This window comes from Peromyscus leucopus, chromosome 3 (genome assembly GCF_004664715.2).
Source record: "Peromyscus leucopus breed LL Stock chromosome 3, UCI_PerLeu_2.1, whole genome shotgun sequence".
NCBI lineage: Eukaryota > Metazoa > Chordata > Mammalia > Rodentia > Cricetidae > Peromyscus > Peromyscus leucopus.
The window spans coordinates 71,838,256-71,859,950 of NC_051065.1; the positions used below are offsets into that span (position 1 = coordinate 71,838,256).

General features: G+C 45.4%; 1 protein-coding gene across 1 annotated transcript in view; it reads left to right on the forward strand.

Annotated features, from left to right (window-relative positions):
- The window catches only part of Creb5 (cAMP responsive element binding protein 5), a 398,130-nt gene that overhangs the window by 148,956 nt on the left and 227,479 nt on the right, over window positions 1-21,695 (forward strand). Inside the window, exon 5 of the mRNA XM_028864134.2 lies at window positions 12,870-13,042. Coding sequence (XP_028719967.1) covers window positions 12,870-13,042 — 173 coding nt within the window. The remainder of the gene's footprint in view (window positions 1-12,869; window positions 13,043-21,695) is intronic.

Genomic DNA, 21,695 nt, shown 5'->3' on the forward strand with positions numbered 1-21,695 from the left:
TGAAACAGTATATTACAAATATCTTGTTTGTGAAATAAGAGTAATTCATGTTTACTAAAGATGTAATTGCATTGGATATTGTTTGATTGTAGATCCAAGCCTGCTTCCACTCTGCTCTGTGCCCTGAAAGGCTCACAGTATACTGGAATGATGATATGACTGTGGTATGATGGAGGAAAAGGAGATTTTAGAATAAAGGGATGTGATAGCAACAGGAGGCAGGATATTATATAGGAAAATAAATTTGGGCTTTTAAAGGTGATTTAAAAGCATGAGATCTAAGGGAGCAAACTCATAGACATCCTTGGTGGGAAAACTAGAATTAGCTGGTGTTTTATATCATTTTTTTTCTTCTTAAGTCTTTCCAGTATAGGAATCAGAAGGAGCAGGTGTATTCAGCTTGGAAGATGTGTTTGAGGATGTATGAATGGGAAAGGATGGGCTGGGGGAATTAAAGAAGCAGAGATGTGAATTTCTGTAAGATGTTCAGGAGCCTCATTAGAAGGGACCTCTGGAGCAAGTGCCTGGAAGAGAGGGGAACAGCATAGGAAGGCTACCAGTCCACAGGAACAGTCTGGTCTCGAGGACATTAGGACAAAACGGAATTACAGTAGTCACGGGTGACGTCATGCAGGGTTTGGGACATCTTAGCCACACTATGCAAATGGAAGCTACCTCACTGGCTCTCTTCCACTTTTCTGCAGCCCCAAGGATCTGGAAAATCCAAGATACTGCTGGCAGAAATGTTTAAAATCTGTGGTGGTATTGTGTTCCCCAAAATATTGTGCACCCTAATAAACTTATCTAGGGTCAGAGACAGAACAGCCACTAGATACAAAGGCTAGAAAATGGTGGCACTCACACCTTTAATCCTAGCACTCCAGAGGTAGAAATCCCTCTGGATCTCTGTGAGTTCAAGGCCACATTGGAAACGGCCAGGCATGGTGACACACGCCTTTAATCCCAGAAAGCGAGCCTTTAATCCCAGGGAGTGGTGGTCGAAAGCAGAAAGGTATATAAGGTATGAGGACCAAAAACTAGAAGCATTTTGGCTGGTTAAGCTTTTAGGTTTTGAGCAGCACAGTTCAGCTGAGAGCCATTCGGATATGAGGACACAGAGGCTTCCAGTCTGAGGAAACAAGATCAGCTGAGAAGTTGGCCAGGTGAGGTAGCTGTGGCTTGTTCTGCATCTGATCTACCAGCATTCACCCTAATAACTGGCCTCAAGTTTGATTTTATTAATAAGAACTTTGAAGATTCATGCTACAAAAATCTGCTCTTAATATTCAGACAGGCATTCCAGAAGCTTCACCAGGGACCGTTACACCCAGAGGTGACTGGTTTCTCTTATGCTATATGGCAAATTCTGTTTTGCTTGCCATGCTCAAGAAAAAAAGTGTTACTTCATTATATTCTTCATCTGTCATCAAACATGGCAGCCCCAACATCTTACTGACTCTGTCTTGTGTTGCTCATTCTGGTTTTGTTTGGCCAAGACTGAACCAGCCAGCTAGCATGGCAATTGTGAGGCACCTGTCCTCCAGGAAAGCAGGTGATTTCCAAAATAGAAAGAGGCTGCTGAGTCCAGATGGGTCACCAGACCAGCACCTCAGCAGCTCCGTTCCCCAGTACCAAACAATTTACAAAGCAAGGCTATTCACAGAGAGTCACTTGACGGGTCCTACCAGCCTGAGATGAAGTACCAGCAACTCATTCTCTATTGTCTCAGAGGAGGAAGCCTTGGAGCACGTTTCTTTGCCACTGAGGCAAGTGTGTCTAGATTGTGGTCAGGCCATCCTGTTGCCAAATTCTCAAAAAAGCAGATACCCAACCAGAGCTCCAGCAATTTTTGTAGTAGACCAAAATTTTCTGGCTTCTTAAGCCAGGAAAGAATAAGAACTGAGGAAGAGGGGCCAGGGCAAAGGGAAGCAAAGGTGTGACTCATCTCAGGTCAGTGATATTCCATGTGGCTTCCAAGAGAATGTGACGGTTGTTATGTTTTTGCTATGAAGTTTGTGATTCTTGTTGACAAGCTGGAGAGACACACTCCTTGCTCTCATTTTTCAGTAAGTTGACAAAGTTCTGGTTAGGAAGGAAGTGAGATTTACATAATAATTCCCAGAACTAGTCATTCACCTCTTATCCCACCACCAAGTTATTGGCAACTGCTCTACACTGCCCTCTAGGCTCCGTTCCCCTTGTGGAACACGGCCCTTTTGTCCTCCCTAAGCCATGAAGGGGTGAGAGCCTGCCAAGGCCAGCGCTAGCATCTGCTTGCCTTCCCCACACCTTTGTGTTTATGATACTTGCCCTTGGATTTCCTGGTATGTGTTCGCTTTGGCTGGTGGCTCTGGTTGAAGCTGATGACATGGGGCCTTGGAGGAGTCTGCTGAACACCATGTTGGCTGCATGTGCTGGAACCTTAGGAAGATTGAATCCAGCACTTGTCACCTCTTTCTATTGGGATCTCAGCCTCCAAGGACATTGTGCACAACTTGAGCAATAGGAAGTTGCGTCTTTGTACTTCAGTAGCATGATCTCAGACACTGTAACTCATCTGTCAATCCGGGCAACAGATCATTCATTCTGTGCCAGTCACGGAAATAGATGGCAGCCAGGGAAGCAAATGAGATGGGCACTTTCGTGGTCTTCCTGGGAGTCATAGCACCAAATGAGATGGGCACTTTCATGGTCTTCCTGGGAGTCACAGCACCAAATGCATCATCTAGATTGTGCTTCAAAGGTACCTTAGACAAGGAGAGACATTGGAAAAGTGATATCCAAGGTAAACCTGAAAGAGAGAGAGAGAGAGGAGGGGAGTCATGCTGAGAATAAGGGGCCATCAGAAGAGGGGGCAGAAAGTTTGAGTCTAGATGCTGTGTGTGTTAGGAAAGTTGATGGAGTAAAACTCTCTCCCAGGCATTACTGTGCCGTACTTTTATGTTCAAAGGAAGCAAGGGTGACCATCCTCATTTTGTATGTGAGAAAATGCTGTTGACTAGTTTCCAAACAGTGTGGAACTAGGCACAGAGGGGCTCTGAGGATGCTCAGGCCATAGTGTGGAGACAACAGTCATCGCAGGTAGGTCTTATGGTGGATAGATGAGTGAGGCTTGAGTGGAGGGTTTGAACAGGCAATGGGAAGAGTGAGCTTAGATATAAAGTCTTGAAGACGAGCCTAGGAATGGGCTTTTAATAGAATTCTGAGCTGCAGGCTTTGGGATTGGGAGGAGTACCAGGAATGTGCCAGGTTATGTCTTTCATTGCATGGTGGGATCTCCAGAGGTCTGGGAGGGACCAAAGGATGACAAACTAGAATGATAGTATAAAGCTGGAGGAGCAGACAAGGAGACACAGCCCTCCAGAACTAGCAGTAAAATATGGCAAAAAAAAAAAAAAAGTCTGTTGGAATCATAAAAACAAAATTGCCAAACTGGAGGCATTCAGTGCTATCATGTACTTAGTGGTTGGTGGCTTGTGACCAGGCCTGTTGACTAGCCTGCTGTGCATCAAAAGGTAGACCGTCAGCCATCCATGATGCATCTTGGTCTCTGTTGTATGTGCACCTATGTTAGATATTCCTCGGATCAAGTGTTTGCCATCTGATCCTTCTCAGCACTCCCTACCCCCTCCCTCCCACCCTGTGAGCTACTGGCAGCAGTGAGAGGGCCTGATTTTTTTTTCTTTTCATTTCTACAACACTAACTGCACTTTTCTGTAGACTTACTCAACAAACATGTTAGGTCAGACCCCGCCCTTGTCATCGAAGCATTCAAAACAGAAGCGAACAAGATGGTCTTAAAAATAAATAACACTGCCATTGTGGTCCCAGAACTTTGATAGAAGGATGCTTGGACTAAGGGGTAGAGCATCTCAGTAGTAAAGGATGCGGCAGAGCTGCTGTTATCATTGGTAGCTGTGACAATAAACCTAATGGTACTTACAAGGAGGGCCATAAGGATACTGAATGTAGCCAACAAGGCATTAAGCACTGTACTTATATTCCCTAACTTTATCCTTACAAAAACTTTATAAGGTAAGGCTGTTCCCATTTCACAAATGAGAAATTTGAAGCACACAGATACTACATCTGTACCTAAGAACATGCAACATTCACCGAATAACTTGTCTATGTGGCATGGCTATTGAGCACACACTATGAATACAGGCACGACCTTTCTTAGAACAGGGTTCTCTCTTGAAGTGTGAGGAGGGCAGGGCAGGAGTGCAGAGGGAGAAGTAAAGCAGATACCAAGAAAGGGGCCTAAGACTCCACAGAGGAGGAAACGCCATCCAAATCTGGAGGAATGGACTGACTACAGAGGAACTGCTATAGGCAGAGGTGAACTGGAGCCCGACTGTTAGGAAGCGTTGAGCTCTGTGTGTGTGTGAGTGAGTGGCATGGGGAGGAGATGGGGGTAGGCTGCTGGATAATACTACAAAGGTTGATTGGGGGCATTTTGTGAACCTTTTGGAGGCCTATGTAGAAGGTAGTAGATAGCCTACTGAAGTCTTTCCATGCCACGAAGGAATGAACAACTGTCTGGAAGATTCTGAGAACTGAAGAATCCCATCAGTGAGTGGTGCCGTCAGATCGTTTTTTTGGTGGCTTGAGCCTGTTTTTTCCAATGCCCCAATGGCTCCAGGAGCAGCCACTGACATTGGCTCAGTTCTAATTCTACAGCATGAGTACAGTAGAGAGGATTTTTTCTTTTAACCTATGGGAATTAGTTTGGTTTATATTCCTAATAAAACACCATAGAATGGGTAAGTGATATCTTAGGGGAACAGGTTCATCTTTGGCTCAACATTCTGGGTGTCTGTGGTCAAGGTTGTATCTTCTTGTCAACTGGGTCCTGAGAAGGATCCCATGGCCAGAGACAGACATGCTTGAGCCTACAGCCTCTGATTTCTTTCCTTATTACACCACTAGGATTCAGCCACAAGGCCCCATCCTGCATACCTTATGGAGTCACCTTGTGAGTCATTGTGAAAGGCTCACCTCTAAATATCACAGTAGGATTAAATCCTGCCTTCCTATTCCCTCACAATGGGAATGAAATTCCAGCACATGACCCCTTGGGGGCACACACACCATATCCAAGTCACAGCACCACGTGACTATATTAAATGGAGACAGTGGAGATAATGAAGGAGGTGAGGACAGACACATGGACCGTTCTAGGTGGGTGAATCTGTAACGGAAAGGGTGGGACCTTTGAGAGACACCTGGAAACTTTCTCACAGTCAAGGGTGGCACCTGAGAAGAAGTTTATTGTCTGGGGTATTTTACTAGGGTATTAAATGAGTAGCTATAAACTGCACCCAGGAAGGGCTCAGGTACTCCACCCCAGCATTAAGGCGAATGACAGAGATCTGGGGATTGGAGGAGAGGGTGACCATTTGGGTGGGAGTGCTGTTCTGGATTATACAGACTCCAGGCTGTAAAGGCCCCTGAGAGAACTGTCTACTTTGGGTTCTGGATGAGTAGCCAAGGCCACAGAGGATTGCACTAGCCATGCGCACGCCGTTCTCCCCCGCCTCCCCCCAGTTCAGAGGGGGGCTGGTTCTGCAAACATATTCCTCAGACAAGGACACTGGTCTTTGAGATGAATTAATGGTGTCACCCCCAGCACTTCCAGATATGAAGGTGTCGGTGAAGACATGGATCTGAATCCATGTGTGACACACAGCCTGTGATTCTCGGGATGCAAAGCAGCATTACTGACAACTCTCTATGATGCTCATGTAAAGAGCACTGACACTCTTCATGTTTTGCCGTGACCTTTTCCAAAAGGAAATGCTCTCACTTCAAGACAATGGTAACAGCACAGCTTCCTGCTTGTGAACTCGTTTCTAGATCTGCACACCTGGATCTAAGGCATTCTCCTCAGTCTCTCTGTGCCTCACTTTCCCCATCTACAAAATGGGGCTGCTTACATTATCCACCTCTGTTCTTTTTTTCAAGACAGGGTTTCTCTGGGTTTTGGGAGGGCCTGTCCTGGATCTCACTCTGTAGACCAGGCTGGCCTTGAACTCACAGAGATTCGCCTGGTTCTGCTGGGATTAAAGGCGTGTGCCACTGCCTCTTATCTGAGAGTCAGCTTTGAATGGATTTTCTGACATATGGTATTATTGCATAAGTGTTGGCCATTATTAAAATGATTTCTACTCTTATTAGTCATGGGATGAGCCATGAGAAGGTGCCTTTCCCCTCTGAGCTGCATGTTACTTTACTACAAGGAAAGCGACACGTATTTGCTACCACTCGCCGCCGTGCTGGGATAGCTCTGTCTCACATGCTCCTGGCTGCAAGCCCGTCATTTGATGGTTATCTCTGTTGTAAATTGAGGACGGTAGGGTTCAGAGAACAAAAATAGCATGCCCAAGTGATACAGAGCTGGTGTGGACATGACCCGATGTCCAGCCGATCCCACGCTCATGTTTCCCCCCATACCTCGGCCCTCTTAAAATTCCCCAGAAGCAAACTTGGAGAGAGGACAGCTTCTACTTGCCGCTCCAGGCCGGAGTTTTCACAGAACCCTGTACTCTACTCTCCTGTCCTCCCTCCTGAAGAAGTTACGCGGTGTGCTTTCTCCGCCTATGTTGTGCATCCTGCTTTCTCTGACTCCATTAAGGAGAGTGCTACACACACACACACACACACACACACACACACACACACACACACACACTCTTTCTGTGTGTGTGTGTGTGTGTGTGTGTGTGTGTGAGAGAGAGAGAGAGAGAGAGAGAGAGAGAGAGAGAGAGAGAGAGAGAGAGCGAGAGCTATGGAGAGAGGCACCCGCCTGGGTGGACTCTGGTGTCTTTCCCATTTTCTTCTTCTAATTCTTCACTATATCCCCATCTGCAGATCAGTTTACCCTCCTAGCAAGACTGCCACCACATATTGCCATAGCTACTGAGAACACCAAAGGAAAAAAACCATGACTCACTGACATCTTCCCCATACCTCCTCAAGCCTAGTACCATCCAGAGGGATAGAGCTGTTGTCATTCCGTGAATGTCTTAGGCATCCTTTGGATGCAGTTCATGGACATTTAGCCCTGGGAGGTTCTGGAAGTCTTCATAACTTCCCCGGGCATCATTAAAATGCAGACAACTCCAAGATTGCACAACTTGGCTTGTAAATGCGCATCAGGATGACCCCGGATCTTTATGAAGAAACTTGTAAAGTCTCCACACCTGGGCAGTTGGATAGAATGTAGATTTGAAGATAACATTTTAGAACCTTGTGGGAACCTTCCTTGGTTGGACTGTGCGTGCTAAGCTTTACTTCAGTTGTGGTCCACTTCCCTTCATCCTTCATTACCACACCCTGAAATTATAGTTATTTTTTTTAAGAACACGGATGTCCATTCTTGTACACTAAGTTGTTTTTTTGCATATTGTACTCCAAGTCCATGCATGCAGAAAGTCAATTACCACTCTACCTCAAGCTCACTGGCTATGCAATCAAGACTTATTATTCCCCTGATTCTCACCCCATTCACACCCTGCATGCCTCAGAACAGCAATGACTTGAAAACAATGCATTTCAGGGCAAGAAGGAAGAAGATGTCAAGGACAAGCTGAGAGTGTTAGCCAAAGAGGAAGAAAGCTAGGTCAAGACTGTTTCTTAGTCGATGGAGCTTCTAGCCAATGGCTGGGAGATAGTATCTTTGCTAGATCCCTTCCATCTGTGGTAATTTTCGAAAGGTCCACTTCCACAAAAGCTTATGGTTATAGAGGGAAAAAAAAAAAACAGTTTGTAAGCTAATGAATCACAGCCCCAAATGTCTGTTTTGGATATTTAGTGACTCATAAGATGTAGCAGAAGAGACTCGTGGAGTGCCGAAGCTGGAGAAATGATAGACCGAGTGGTCCTGGGATGCCCTACCCCTGTCTAATGTTGAGGGTACTGAGCATGAGGTTGCTGAGTGATTTGTCTAGGTTACATGGCCACTGGGCACCAATGGGGGAGATTGGAATAGGAGAAGCCTACTAACTCTCAAACCAGTACAATTTCAAAAGTAGTATATGTACCTGATCATCTAAAATGTGTCAACCCAAGTATGACCCATGTAAATGAAGGTGCTTTAGCCATGGGAGAGATCTGAAAGTCATCCTGTGCTATCTCCCTCCTGATACAAGAATCCTGTTGTGAGCATCCCTGACCATGGATGATGACCATTCATTGTGGCTTACTCCAGACCCAAGGAGCTGAGTAGTTGATGGAATATTTTATTTTGTCTTGGATATCTCTACATATTAATAAACTAATTCTAACAGAAGGTTAACTCTATAGTTTTGAAGCATTGACCCATAAGACTGAGGGTGTCCAGAAGTCAGTGGCTTCATAGGTGATGGTGACTTTTGCTTTCTTTCTCTTCTTAAAATGAAAGCAATGATGTCCACCTTGTAGGATCACCATAACAACTAGAGATGTGGTTTATAAAATATCTACCATAGTGCCTGCTTCAATGTAGACACTCATGTTGTAGTTGTAAATGACTTCTTAGCATCATGATTCCATGCTCTGAAATGATGCCCTCCGGAGAGACACAGACTGTGTCTAATCCTGCAAATATTTGAAAGCTGTAGTGTGACCCTCCAGGTCTCCCCTCTTCAGACTAAATATTCCCTGGTTCCTCTGCCGTTCTCCCTGGGATGCATTTTGAATGCATTCATTACTCTCATTCCCTCCTATTTGTCAATTTTCCTCTTAAAATGTGGTGGCCAAATGTGGTTAGGCTAACGTACCCTACTGTGGAATAATTACTTCCCCGATCAGGACATTTCACTTCTAAAACAACCTAGATTTATGTTAGCATTTTTGGAAGCCAGATCACACAGTTGGCTCAAGAAAAACCTGATTCTGCTTTCCAGAACATTAGCTGTGTCTCCCAACTTTGTGTCAACTGCAGATTTGACAAGCACAATTTTTATATCTTCATCCAAACTGTTGATAAAGATGTCGAACAAGAAAAGGCCAAAGGCCGAACTTCAGTGCACACATCTGATCTTTGTCTGTATACTGACATCCATCCAATGTCATCTGTTGGGTGACATAGTTTCTCTAGCTTCAAATCTCCCCACCTGCACAATCAAAAATAATTCAGCAAGATAATACGCTCCTTGTGTTTTTGAAATTGGATGTTGAATTTATCTGGATGTAAAATGCTATTCTTTTATCAATAAAGACAAGTTTTGAATCCATAATTGGGACAATGTGAACTCAGAAAATAATTTCATGTTTGAATTCCTATGTAATGCTTAAAGAAAACAGTCACCTTCTCTAAATGTGAAATGGTAATGCTTTTGCCAGATTGTTGATTTTCCCAAAATGTTTTAAAACCACTCTCTGGGTCTAGGGGAAGAAGCCTAGAGAGCACGCAGATTTTATGTGTGTGTGTTGGGAAATTGTGAAAGACTGAAAATATAATTCAGGAGCCATCTTGTAGAGACCTCAGAGATAAAGGGACAGCTTACAATGGTTGCTGAGGGAAGGATATAAGACTTCTTCCTAGATGATAATTATTTTCTCTTTAATGATTCTTAGAAAAGATCTTGAGCTTTGACATCTTGGGGTGAAGCTTTTTTTCTCTAACGTGACATGCATGCTATGTTCTCACAAAAGCCAACCAAGTTCCTTGTTGAGCAGCCTGAGCCCAATCTTCCTTGGGTTGTCCGTAAACATAAAGAAGGTTGTTGGTCAGTGCAGCAAAGTGTTCACTTGGGATGCTTTGAGCATGCTTCCAAGAGTTCCCTTTCAAGTTTTCTTCTTGGTTCTCATCTCCTTTAATTCTTTAGCCCAGACTTGAACAAATTCCTTTAAGTCTAAAACTCTACCACTGTCAGCATGCTTTCAGGTTTCAAGGTGAGTAGATGAGATGTTAGCGCTTCAAAAGTTGACCAGGCCATAAAGGTGTGAGGCTCACCAATCTGAATACCTAGGAATGCTATCCTGTGGGTCACTAGGCACTCACCTGTGCTGTGGTAATAGAGTCACAGTGGAGAGTAAAATCAGATTTAGTTTCTACTCTCTCTACGATTACAAATGAGGGCAGAAATGGCCAGTAATCATAAAATTAAGCACAGCTGTAATCTTATGAAAATCCCTCTAAAGGAAACAGTTCCCATCACTAGGGAAGTGGGGACGTGGGGACGACTTCCCATGGAATGACCAGTGTGAGAGTTAAAGGTGAAGTCCAAACAAGAGCATTGATGTCAAAAAGAAAAACCAAACAAAATAAAATGAAAATCCATATTACAAAGTGTGTTACTGACATGGAGTAAGATCAGAATATGGGCAGGAGAATTCCAGAAAGGTGGGAGGAGGTCCCAAGAACTAGAGTGTTGACAGGATTAGATCAACTGATTGGTAGGAAGGGTCCCCTAGCAGTTGGAGAGGTCACAAACAGTGCTGTTGGTGGATTTCAAAGCAAAGAAGCCTTGCAATGACTTTGAGAGGGGATGCGTACTGCACTGTGTGCAGTGTGACTGAATATACATTTTGAAGAGCTCTCGGTGCGGTGATATGGAAAGGAGGAGGGAGAAGAGCCAGAAGTGAAGAAAGTCAGAAGTCTCCCTCTGCAGGACAGGAAATGGCAGTGGTTAGGTGTAAGCTGCTGGAAGAAGGAATAGGAATATAGGAAGAGGAGGGGTGCTTGGGGTAAATTGGTAGAATTCGAAACTGCATCTGGGCATGACAGAAAAGAGATGTCCTGGGAGCCAGGCAGGGGTGGCACACACCTTTAATACCAGCATTCGGGAAGCAGAGGCAGGCAGATCTTTGTGAGTTCAAGGCCAGCCTGGTCTATAGAGTGAGATCCAGGACAGGCACCAAAACTACACAGAGAAACCCTGTCTCGAAAGACCAAAAGAAACAAGCAAACAGCAACAACAACAACACCCCTCCCCGCAAATGGAGGTGTCCTGGGTAACTCAAAGAGACTTCATTCTTTTCTATTCTCCTCTGTGTGTATAAAGATAGGGTTCTAGATATCAAATTGTACAGCTTTAGTGATACCCAATAGAAACAGCACAATAAAAAACAATTATAAAAATGAGAGTGGGAATTCTTCTAGGTTTTGGACCTATTGTTGAAATATAGGTGATTATTGGCAATATGGGAAACTTTTGAGTATCACTGAAGAGCTAAACAACACAAGAGATCACCCACACAGTGTTCTGTCACTGGGAACATAAGGGTATTAAGGTTCGCTTTTGAGATAACGAACACATGATCCTTATTTCCATCATTATTTTAGTGATTCGTGAAATCTTTAGATCCTATAAAGGAAAAGATAGCAAACTCCTGCCTGCATGGCCACACAACTCTAGACACCGTTTCGTTCCTTTCCCCTTTGCCCAGCTACAGTGTTTTCCCGTGCCAGGAAAACCTCCCAGTGTATAAAAGGGGCCTTTGGGATCCTGTGACGACACAGTCAGCTCTCAGTCTGAGCCAGGGGCCCGTTTTCCATCTGGACTCCTTACAAATTGTGTGGTTAGGGCTCAGAAATCAGAAACCTGGGAAAGGTGCCATGTGATGGGTGCAGCCACCCCCAGTGCCTTACATGTTATCACCATCATTTAACACATAGTGCAGGAAATCCTGCTCCTTGCAGAAGAAATTCAAAGGGCCACTTTGCAGCCTCCTGGGTAACGTCGATTTTTTTTTCCTCCCTTGCTAACACCAAAGTGTGGACAGATATATACTTTTTTTCCTCAAGTGAATTGCAAGTGACACTCCATTTCTTTCCCCCAACCCCATCTTCAACCTACTATCCCACTGACCTCTGGAAGTCACCTAACCTTCTAGACGGAAGGATGGACGGTACCAGCCTGCACAGGGATCTGCCTCAGACTCTCGACTGTTAGCAGATTGACCATGCACTTTCCCTTCCTTTGCTCTGTTCTGACTCTGTCACATCTCAGCCCCAACGTGACAAAAACCATGATGAACTCTCTTCTGCCTTGGGGTGCATTCTATCTTGTCTCACCAGCTTGCTTTTCTACCTAGTAAAGTTATTTAACACAATTTTATTTTCACTTATTTCTGAATTTCAAACAACATAGCTTCCATTGGAGTCATCAGAAATCAATGCATGATAGTAGTCTGTGGTGTGGCTCAGATAATTTTTGTGTTCCTTCTTTAGTTCATCTAGGCAATTGCATTTGTTGAGGGGCCACTCAGATCCAAACACCACCATTCCATACTCAGGAGGACAAGACCACTGTTCTATATTCCATGAATCCATATGGTTGTCAGAGGGGGATTTTGTGGAGACAAGGGCATATGTTGCAGTGTTATCCTTGTCACTGGGCTCCCAGTGCCTTGATTTGATCTATTAGAACCATCCCTCCACAGTCCACAGCTTGCCCAGCATCCCAATTTTAATCTAGGAAAGTATTAGTTACTGGAAAAGAAGATACATGGTTGTGGTGTTGTAGTCCTGAGAACAAGGAAATCACCCTGGTGCAATGCTATGCAAAGCAGGATGGAGAACTAAATCCACTAGATCACAGCATTCTGTGCTTACCATTTTCTAGTGCAGTCAGATAAGGTTTATACTAACCCTCCTCGCCCTCCACCATGGGAGCCTTCCTTCAGGATGGCTGGTGGCAGTGCCCTCAGCAAATGTCAATGAATTTCCTTTTGTGCTTTACTCTTTGGGTAAGTGATAATTTTTTTTTCTTTACCTCTTTGTAACTGTTGTTATAACAAGACCAGTGAAAGGAGGCCTTGCCAGAACCATAATCCTGTTTAGGTGACGAGACCAGATGTCCAGCTTTGAGCATGGAGGGCTGGGGAGTAGATGGAACATTGGCTCCTGCTGATCTTTCTCCTCTGTCTTCTCTGGGCAGAATATCTCCATGCATAATCCAGTCGGTGGGACGATGTCGGGGCCTGGAGCTCACCAGCTGGGCAGCACACGGATGCCCAACCACGACACCAGTGTTGTGATTCAGCAAGCCATGCCGTCACCGCAGTCCAGCTCCGTCATCACACAGGCTCCCTCCACCAACCGCCAGATCGGGTAAGGAGACTTCCTCCTCATCTCTGGGGGAGCTCAGGCAAGCTTTTGAATATTTTCCGTTCCTGGGACTTGGGTCTGTTGTTCATCCTGTCTGATATGACGCTGCCAAGAGGACAGAGGGAAGTTTTGGATGAGAAGAGAGAGAAGGAGTCTCCGTTTGGTGGGAGCTCTTTTAACCTTGGATGTCGCGGGGGAAAGATATTCGTTCTGTGACCTCTTCTCCTTTGAATAAGATTTGTGAGTGACAGGCAGAAGTAGTAGGTATTATGCAGACCACAGCAGAGTGCTCAGGACAAACGTCTGGTGCCAACAGAGAGAGGCTCTGCCAGCCCAGGTTCCTCCTTGCAGTGTTTCCCCCTTTCCCGTCCTGGGAGTTTTGCAGCTGCTTCACTAGGCCACCCGAGTATTCCATGGCTGCCTTTTCCTCTGGTCTTTCTTCCCTACGTCCCTTTCTTGTTATTTCTTTCTCATCAGGCCCCCACCCCCGCCTCTTCATTGGCCCATATTTATTCCTCAATGGCCCATATTTATTCCTGAAACAGAAAAAACAAACAAACAAACAAACAAAAACCAATGGAAGCTGGCCCTTTCCCTCTCATCTGTGGAACAAGTCAACAATGAGACATTGAAGGGAACCGGTCGAAGTATTTTGACACTCAAAGCATGTGATGGAAATTGCTCTTGCTTCTTCCTACCATGTGACTGGCCCAGCCCCTCGCCACGCAGAGTGTGGTTTGACTATCAGCAATGTGGACATTACCCAACAGCTTCTTAGAAATGAGAAATCCCTGCCCACCTCCCCGCCCCCACCCCCCGACTTCTCTATCTCCAGAATGAGGATGGAGTGTGTTCTTTCCAACCTCGAAAGAGTTAAGATGAACTGCAAGATGGGGAAGCATGTGGGTTCTTAGGGAAGAGAGGCACTGGCTTCCCAAGTGGACTCTGCTGGGTGCTCAGCTGGGTGCTGCCCTGGGTCCCCAGAACTGTCTGCTGAAACCAGAAGGGGAACTTGCTGGGGTGGGTACATGCATCAGAACGCAACCTGAATTTTCAGGTACTACCGGCTGTGGTGAACTAAAACAAATTTAGATACTTCCTTACAACTTTTCCATGTGTCTCCCCCGAGACCAGCGGCGGGCACAGGAAACAGTCTTGGCTTACTCCTTCTTGAATGCTCTAGAAGAGGGCCCTGTTTCTCAGGTTTCTCGGTTCATCAGAAGGACACCTGCTAAAAGCAGAACTCTAGGCAATGCCTCGCGTTTGGTGGCTCATTCCAAGTACAGACAGTGGGTGTGGGTGTTGGGATGCTGCCCTTTGCTAAAGAAGCTAGGGTCACTTTAGCAAGCACCCCTGATAAAGGTGTCTTCTCAAGCGACTTGGAAAGCAAGTATTGCCACCAGCTCGAAACTGCAGTGTTCTAGGAGGGTGATGTGGCTTCATTTCAAAAGCGATATCTAAGTCTCAAGGGACTCCTCTCTTGGGTCCTGACTGTGGGCAGAAAATTCACAGCTGGGCAAGCTAATTATAATTATTTTATTTTTCTTTCAAAGGGGGGAAGCATAAAATGGGCTGGAGTTTACTAGCGGTTTTACGGCATTCCTTCCCCCCTGCAGCCCCCTGCCTGCCCCTCGTACCCTCACCCACAACCCTCTCTGAGGCCCTTAGCGTTCCCCATTGTGAATGCAGCTCTGGGTTTTATGGAGCAATCCTTTTAAGGCTAGCACTAAATTTTAAGCTGGGTATTGACTCTGTCAGTAATTTACCCAGCTGGCCCCGGACTGTGCATTTGGGGTGACATTTGTAGGCTGTGTCACTTTGCCATTCTTTCTGCTTCTTGGGGGCGTTGTGTGTCTCTCCTGGTGCGTTCTAGGAGATAATTGTCACTTTTAGGACTCTGTCTTCATGGCCCAGCTTGAGGGAGGCTGTTTCTTTTCTCCAGATCCTTCCCTGTCGCGCTTACTCTGTTGATTCAAGACCCCCACATCCTGTCGCTTATGCTGCTTCTCCCTGTGATCCATCCAAAGCCTCGCCCAGATGATGGCGAGGCTCAGCGAGCCCCTGCCCTGCCCTTGTTACCAGCAAATTGAGTACGGAACCCTAGGTGGTAACATTTGGGGATGGTTGGCTCTTTTATTTCCCTCAGCAAAGAGGAAATGAGTGCTCATTTTGAAAACACGAGTTCCCTCGGGAGACGTCTGCAAATGAGCACTTGAAATTGCAGATAGCTTTTTTAAAAATTCTACTGTGTGTGAGTGTGTGTGTGTGTGTGTGTGTGTGTGTGTGTGTGAGAGAGAGAGAGAGAGAGAGATGCGTGTGCATGTGTATGTGCACATGCATCAGCATACAGAACCATATTGTAGTAATATTCTGATTTTTATCACAACCTCAAATATTTAAGTGTCAAAATCTGGCCAAGCCACCTGCAAATGTTTGTCATGGCTATTGGCCAACAAAAACAGCACACAGCAATGAAAGTCTTCATTCAGACTCAGGGCTGAAGCTGCATCCAGCCAGAGAGACTGGGACCCACCTGTGCCCACTCACAACACGCTTGTGCTGTGGCCAGTGGGTGTGTTCACAACTGGAACTTTGCAGGAGACGGACTGCCTGACTCCTCTCCCCTTCTCTCCTTCCTTTTCACTGGCCTTTGATTCTGCAGCCATCCCGGCGTGTTCTCTCTCTCTCTCTCTCTCTCTCTCTCTCTCTCTCTCTCTCTCTCTCTCTCTCTCTGTCTCTCTCTCTCTCTGTCTGTCTCTGTCTGTCTGTCTCTTCTTTCATGCTGTGAAGCTTAAACTTAGAGGCTGGATATAAAGGTCTGCAAAATGGACGTGGTGCCAGTCGTCAGCGAAGGCTTCTGGGACAAAGGGTACATGTCCTTGTGGGCATCTAATTTTCATACTTGGGGGCCAGACACTGAGACAAAGCAGACCAAATGAGTGGAAAGATAAAAACCTGAAGAAATATTGTTAAGCAGCAGATTCACCTTCTATTCTGTTCCATGGCGATCCCTTCTCTGCCCTGTGCTCAATTCTCTGAATGTAGTGCTATTATCTCAATAGAAACTGGAGGGAAGTATAAATATCCCAAATTGCACTTGGGTGGTTAGGCAGGCTAGAAAACACACAGCTCTAGAGAGTGTGGGAGGCATCCCCCAAACCGGTGAGTGCTTGTGCTCAGTAAAACTGGCAGATACCCTGTCAGGAAGAGTGTCTTTGGCTGATTGATGGGGGCATTTTAGGAGATAAGTTTCCCAGATGGGGTAAAAAAAAAAAAAAATGAGCTATGAGTTGTGGAGAGACAAGAGAGACAGAAAACAAGCATGTGTTAACAAGAGATGAAATCGATTTAGCCTTGAACCAACTATGTGGCACATTCCAAACAGTATCTCTACCCCAGTCGTTTTTATTAGATATCATATAACACGCTCATTAATTCAGGATCAAGACAGCAAAGCCTGGGAAAAATAGTACATGAGCAGGTAGTGGTAATGTAAATCCCATGCGCCTTTCATTCTCCCTCATCGCATGAGGCATTGCTGGAGGAGCCCATGATTAGTTGAGAAGCTAGATGGGTATAACCGTAAGAGATCCAAGTGTTCTTAGAGAAGTCTTTTCCCCTCCGAGGGGTGGTAGATGGTGTGTACTCAGTAGTTCTGCAGGAGAGGGATGCACATGACATGGAGTTCTACCACCATGGCCAACAGGAGGGAGTTCTGACAGCTTGTTGGAGGCACTGTTGACCGATTCTATGGAGTTTCTTCTTGCTTTTTCATTCTCTGTAGATCGGGAAATACACGCTCACATATGAGGGTGACTTCACAGTAACTGCTTATTATGGGAGTTTTACACATTTGATGTCAGAATATATAAACCTGAAACATTTTGGTTCTGTAGTCAGACTTCCTTTGGATTGCCAGGCCCCAGATAACGACATGGAGACTTAATTATTATTTATGAAAGCTTGGCCATTAGCTTAGGCTTGTCCCACTAGCTCTTATACTTAAATTGACCTGCTTTTATTAATCTACATTCTCCCACATGGCTTGGTTACCTCTACTCTGTACCGTATGTCCAACCTCTTCAGCATCTCCCTGGCACCTCCTAGATTCTCTCTCCTTTTCCGCTCTCTCCCCAGAAATTCCACCTATCCTCTCCTGCCTAGCTATTGGTCACTCTGCTCTTTATTAAACCAATCAGAAGGCGCCTTGGCAAAGGCACATCTTCTCAGTATGCAAATATTCTTCAACGTGGTTCTATTAACAAATTAGCCAGCTGTACTAGGGGATCTGGCAATAAGTTTCAACAGAATGCATAAATGAAGCTGCTTATGTGGGAAATCCCTGATTTTACTCTAATTTTAGTCTGTGGGGTACAAATGTCCACATCATGTGTAGCGATTGGGGATCAGGTGGTAAACTCTGTTTGCATGGAGCCGAAGGTAGGCGGGTCTACTTCTTAGCAATAAACTGCATGAAGTTTCCAGAAACGAATCTCATTTTATATAAAAAGGTACTGTTAGTGTGTCTTCTACCTCATTTTATGTAAGAAGGTGCGGTGAGTGTGAATTCTACCTGCTTCCTCCCCGGTCTATGCGGCTTTCTTAGTGTTTCTTTGTAATTCCCACCGCTGTGTCGTGAATGACATCTGATAATGGACCCGGGGGCACCCTAAGGAAAACAAGCAGGAACAAACACTCAACAATAAAATGCCAAGTGAAGCTCGGGTGCCAGAGCGCTGCTGCTTTTCCCAAGGAGGGGAACAGGAGGCTTTGCTGGATGCCATTGTCACTGACACTCAGAGTTCCATCTGGCAGGGATGTTTGGAGGCAAGGGGTCCTGTCACTGTTTCCCTGGAAAGAAGAAACAAGAGCGTTTGGGGAGTGCTGCATTCACAGACAGGCAGTTTACAAATCTAAATAATAAGGCATCTTATGGTTAAAACTGTGCTTGTGCATCCTGTGTTTGATCCCACCTTTAAGAGGTTTTTGTTGTTGTTGTTGTTGTTTTTTGTTTTTTGTTTGTTTGTTTGGTTGGTTGGGTTTTGGTTTTGTTTTTTTTCGAGACAGAGCTTCTCTGTGTAGTTTTGGTTGCCTGTTCTAGATCTTGCTCTGTAGAACAGGCTGGCCTCGAACTCACAGAGATACGCCTGGCTCTGCCTCTCGAGTGCTGGGATTAAAGGCATGCGCCACCACCAACTGGCTAAGGGTTTTCTTAAATGCCTCAACCAAACTGAGCCTAGCTGAGACTGTCACTGTCCACCACAGGCTACAGTTGGGGACATCCTGGCCAGTTCCTTCTTGCTGGAGGCAGTGGGGGTAGATTTCAGGTTGTCACCACAGCTCCGGCCCTCAACCAGGACAACTTGAAGCTCTGTTTGAGTAATTCAGACCAGAAGCCATTATTTCCTGCTTTGGCTTTGTGTTTTGCTGAATATCACGGCTATGAACATAGCTTTATTGTTTAAAAATTGCTAGATCTTTCACAGCCCCAAGAACATTTACGAGGGGCCTTCAGGGGGATGCTTTCTGGGAGGGTTGACAGACTTAACCATATGGCTTCCGTTAAATCCCATGCAGAGCCTTGAGAAATTACCTCTGACAAGGAGGCCAGCAGCCTTCCACTCACAGGGTTTTATGTGTGCAACGAAACATTAAGTACTGATACTTGAGGAAATAGAATGTTTCTGAACATTCAAAGGTTGTAACACCACATAGTATTATAGCCAGATGAAGGGGTGGGGGCAGAAGGCATGAGCATATGGCTCAGTGTCCCAAAGAGCAGAAAAGCAGCCTTGCTCTTGTTTGTGAATCTGGTTATGGCCTCTGATACCTCAGTGGATCAGTGTGTGTTTGTGTCTTAGCTGCTCATCTGGAATACAGCAGGGCTGGTCTACTTGGCAGAGAAATCTGTAGCTCCTTCAGAGGCTTCAAGCCCATTGTTAGGAAAGTCCTCAGTTGGGAGACTAGTTCTGAAGATAAGGAAGCTGAGATTTATCTAATACTTACGAAGTGGTAGGTCCAAGGCAGCTCTGGGTGGTGTTTCCTATCATTCTCTAATGGCTTGAGAGGTAGACATTGTATTCCACCCTATCCCTACTTTGCTGGCCAGGAAGAAAAATAAAATGTCCCAAGTCACCATCTGGTGATATGCAGAGTTCCCAATGGAGGTCTTGTTGAACTCCAAATCACAGATGGTCTGGTGCCATGGAGGACATGTGGGTATGTCTGAAAGGACAGGATCACCTACATACAGGAGCTGCTAAGGCTCAGCCTGGTCACGGTTGTAAGAGTGTGCGTTTATCTACCTGCTGGGTGGCCCACAGCAGAGATGAATGTTTGCAGCTGACAGTGGGACCCACCAGAAAAAGTCCAAGCTCCTTTTCTAGAATGACAGTAGTAACCATTTTCATAACTAATTTAATTTTAGTGGTAAGCTCTCTGGGCACTGAGTGCTGTGTGCACGGCTGTATGGGCTTTCCTCTCTAACTGTATTCGTTACTTTGTTCCTGTTATAACAAGAACAACGTAAAGAAGGGGCTTTGACAGAAATGTTGGAGTCCATTTTGTGGTTGTGACAGTCATGGGTGCAGGAATCTGAGGCAGCTGGTCCCATTGCACCCACACCCAGGATGCAACGGGAGTCAGGAAGCAGAGAGAGAACCAAATGTTGGTGCTCATCTCTCTCTTTGTCTCTGTTTCTGTTTCTATCTATCTGTCTCTGTCTGTCTGTCTGTCTGTCTGTCTGTCTGTCTGTCTCTCTCTCTGTCTCTCTGTCTCTGTCTCTCTTTCATCTGGGATCCCAGCTCATGAGATGGAACAGTCCAGTTACAATATGGGTCTTCCTCAGTTAACCCAATCCAGAGTTTTCTCTCTTGCATGGTTCGAGGTCCTCTTGAGTTGCCAATCAATATTAACTGCCACACTAACCTCGTCAAGAAAAATTCAAAAACATAATTTTATTAACTCGTGGAACATTTCACACAGGCACACGATGTGTTTTGATTAGACTCTCCCCCACTTGTCTCCTAACTCCTCCCAAATGTACCCCTCAACCCCACCCTTCCCACTTCCACGTCCTCTTTGCTCTGCTTTCTAACTCAGAGTCCAGTTTGTGCTGTCCATACTCCCGAGTGGGGGTCTATCCACCAGGGGTTGGTCAACCTACCAGAGGCCACACCTTTAAAGAAATCTGACTCCCCTTTCTCCCTCAAAAGTCATCAATTGTCAGTAGTTCCTCAACTAGGAGGGGCTGGGGGTGTGTAACCCCTTCCCCCTCCATTTGAAATCTGCTGGCAGACCCCCCGGGGCGGAGGTAACAGGCTCCTTGGATTTTCTGTTGAATCTCGCCAATTCCCAGGTAAGGAATGGAGGAGCATAGAGTAAGGAGGTGGCCTAGCTCTACTTCTGCTTCAGGTCCTTATCAGGACAACCCAAGTGAGTCTCTGAGCTTCACATTCCTCAGCTGTCAAGTGGGTGTGCTGATTCCCATGTAATAGAATTGCGTGGAGAATTAATAAATGATGATGGGAAAAAGAAGAGACCGTGGCTACCAGGCAGCAGAGAAGTCTAGATGCAAGTGCCCCTGGCTTCCCCAACAGGGCCTCTCTGGCTTGTGTGGACCCTCCCTTCCCCCTTGTTCCTGGGTTCTATTCTCGTCACACTCTCTGGGACATATGGACACATCCTGGAGTTTAGATAGTCTATAGCTCTCACCAAAGTCAACTTCCCTGGGCCTGTGATTAGCATGATAGTCCCTCTCAGGTCTCCAATGGTGTTGCCCAACCTGGAGGGCTAAGCAGTGAAGGGGAGTGTTAAAGAGAAAGTAGCCATAGTGACTGATCCTGACTGATCTTGTTTCTAGATTATGTGGCTCATGGAGGGTGGAGCCATTTGGATGAACTGGTAAGGTCAATGAAGCCAAAATCCCCTTTTAAAGTCACTCTGCAGCCTGGAGTTAAACCACAGTGTATTTTTAGTGTCAAAATTAAACAAAACCACAACATTATGGGTGCATATTCCAAACCATGCCTCTCTAAAACACTAAAAAAAAAAAAAAAAAAGACTTTAAAATAATCCAAAATAAACTGCCCAACACTCTTAAGGGTGACTGTGGACTTTTATAGTCCAGGTGCACCCAAATGAAAAGTATGTATATATATACACACATTCCCTAATATTTTGCTTAACTGGAACATAATTTAGGCTCTTTGACGGGTGTGTAGCCTTACTCAAAACACTTGAAGCATTTTCCAGGTGTATCCAGTATATTCTGAATAGCAAGAGTTTTCCCATATCATGAATGCTCTTGTATAGTTTTCTTCTTCCGTGACAATAGTCAAGGCGACAAGCAAGCATAAGATTCCAAGAGGGGGAAAAAAAGGACAAAGGAAGTAAAGGCTCTTGACACCAAACCTGACTACCTGACTCAATCCTGGGGCCACCTGGGTGGCAGGCTGCCCTCTGCTCTCTATGCATCCTGTGTTGGGGCACATGTTCAGCCTCAGAAGGTAAACAAAGGTCATGAAAACTTTCAGAAGAAAAATAACTTCTATGGCTTTAGGATTCCTCTGCTTAAACTTTAGAAAGGGCAAACAATTCCTCGTTGTCTAGAGAGACTGCTTTCAGAAGGGGCTGCTTTTTATTTCTCGGACACCCT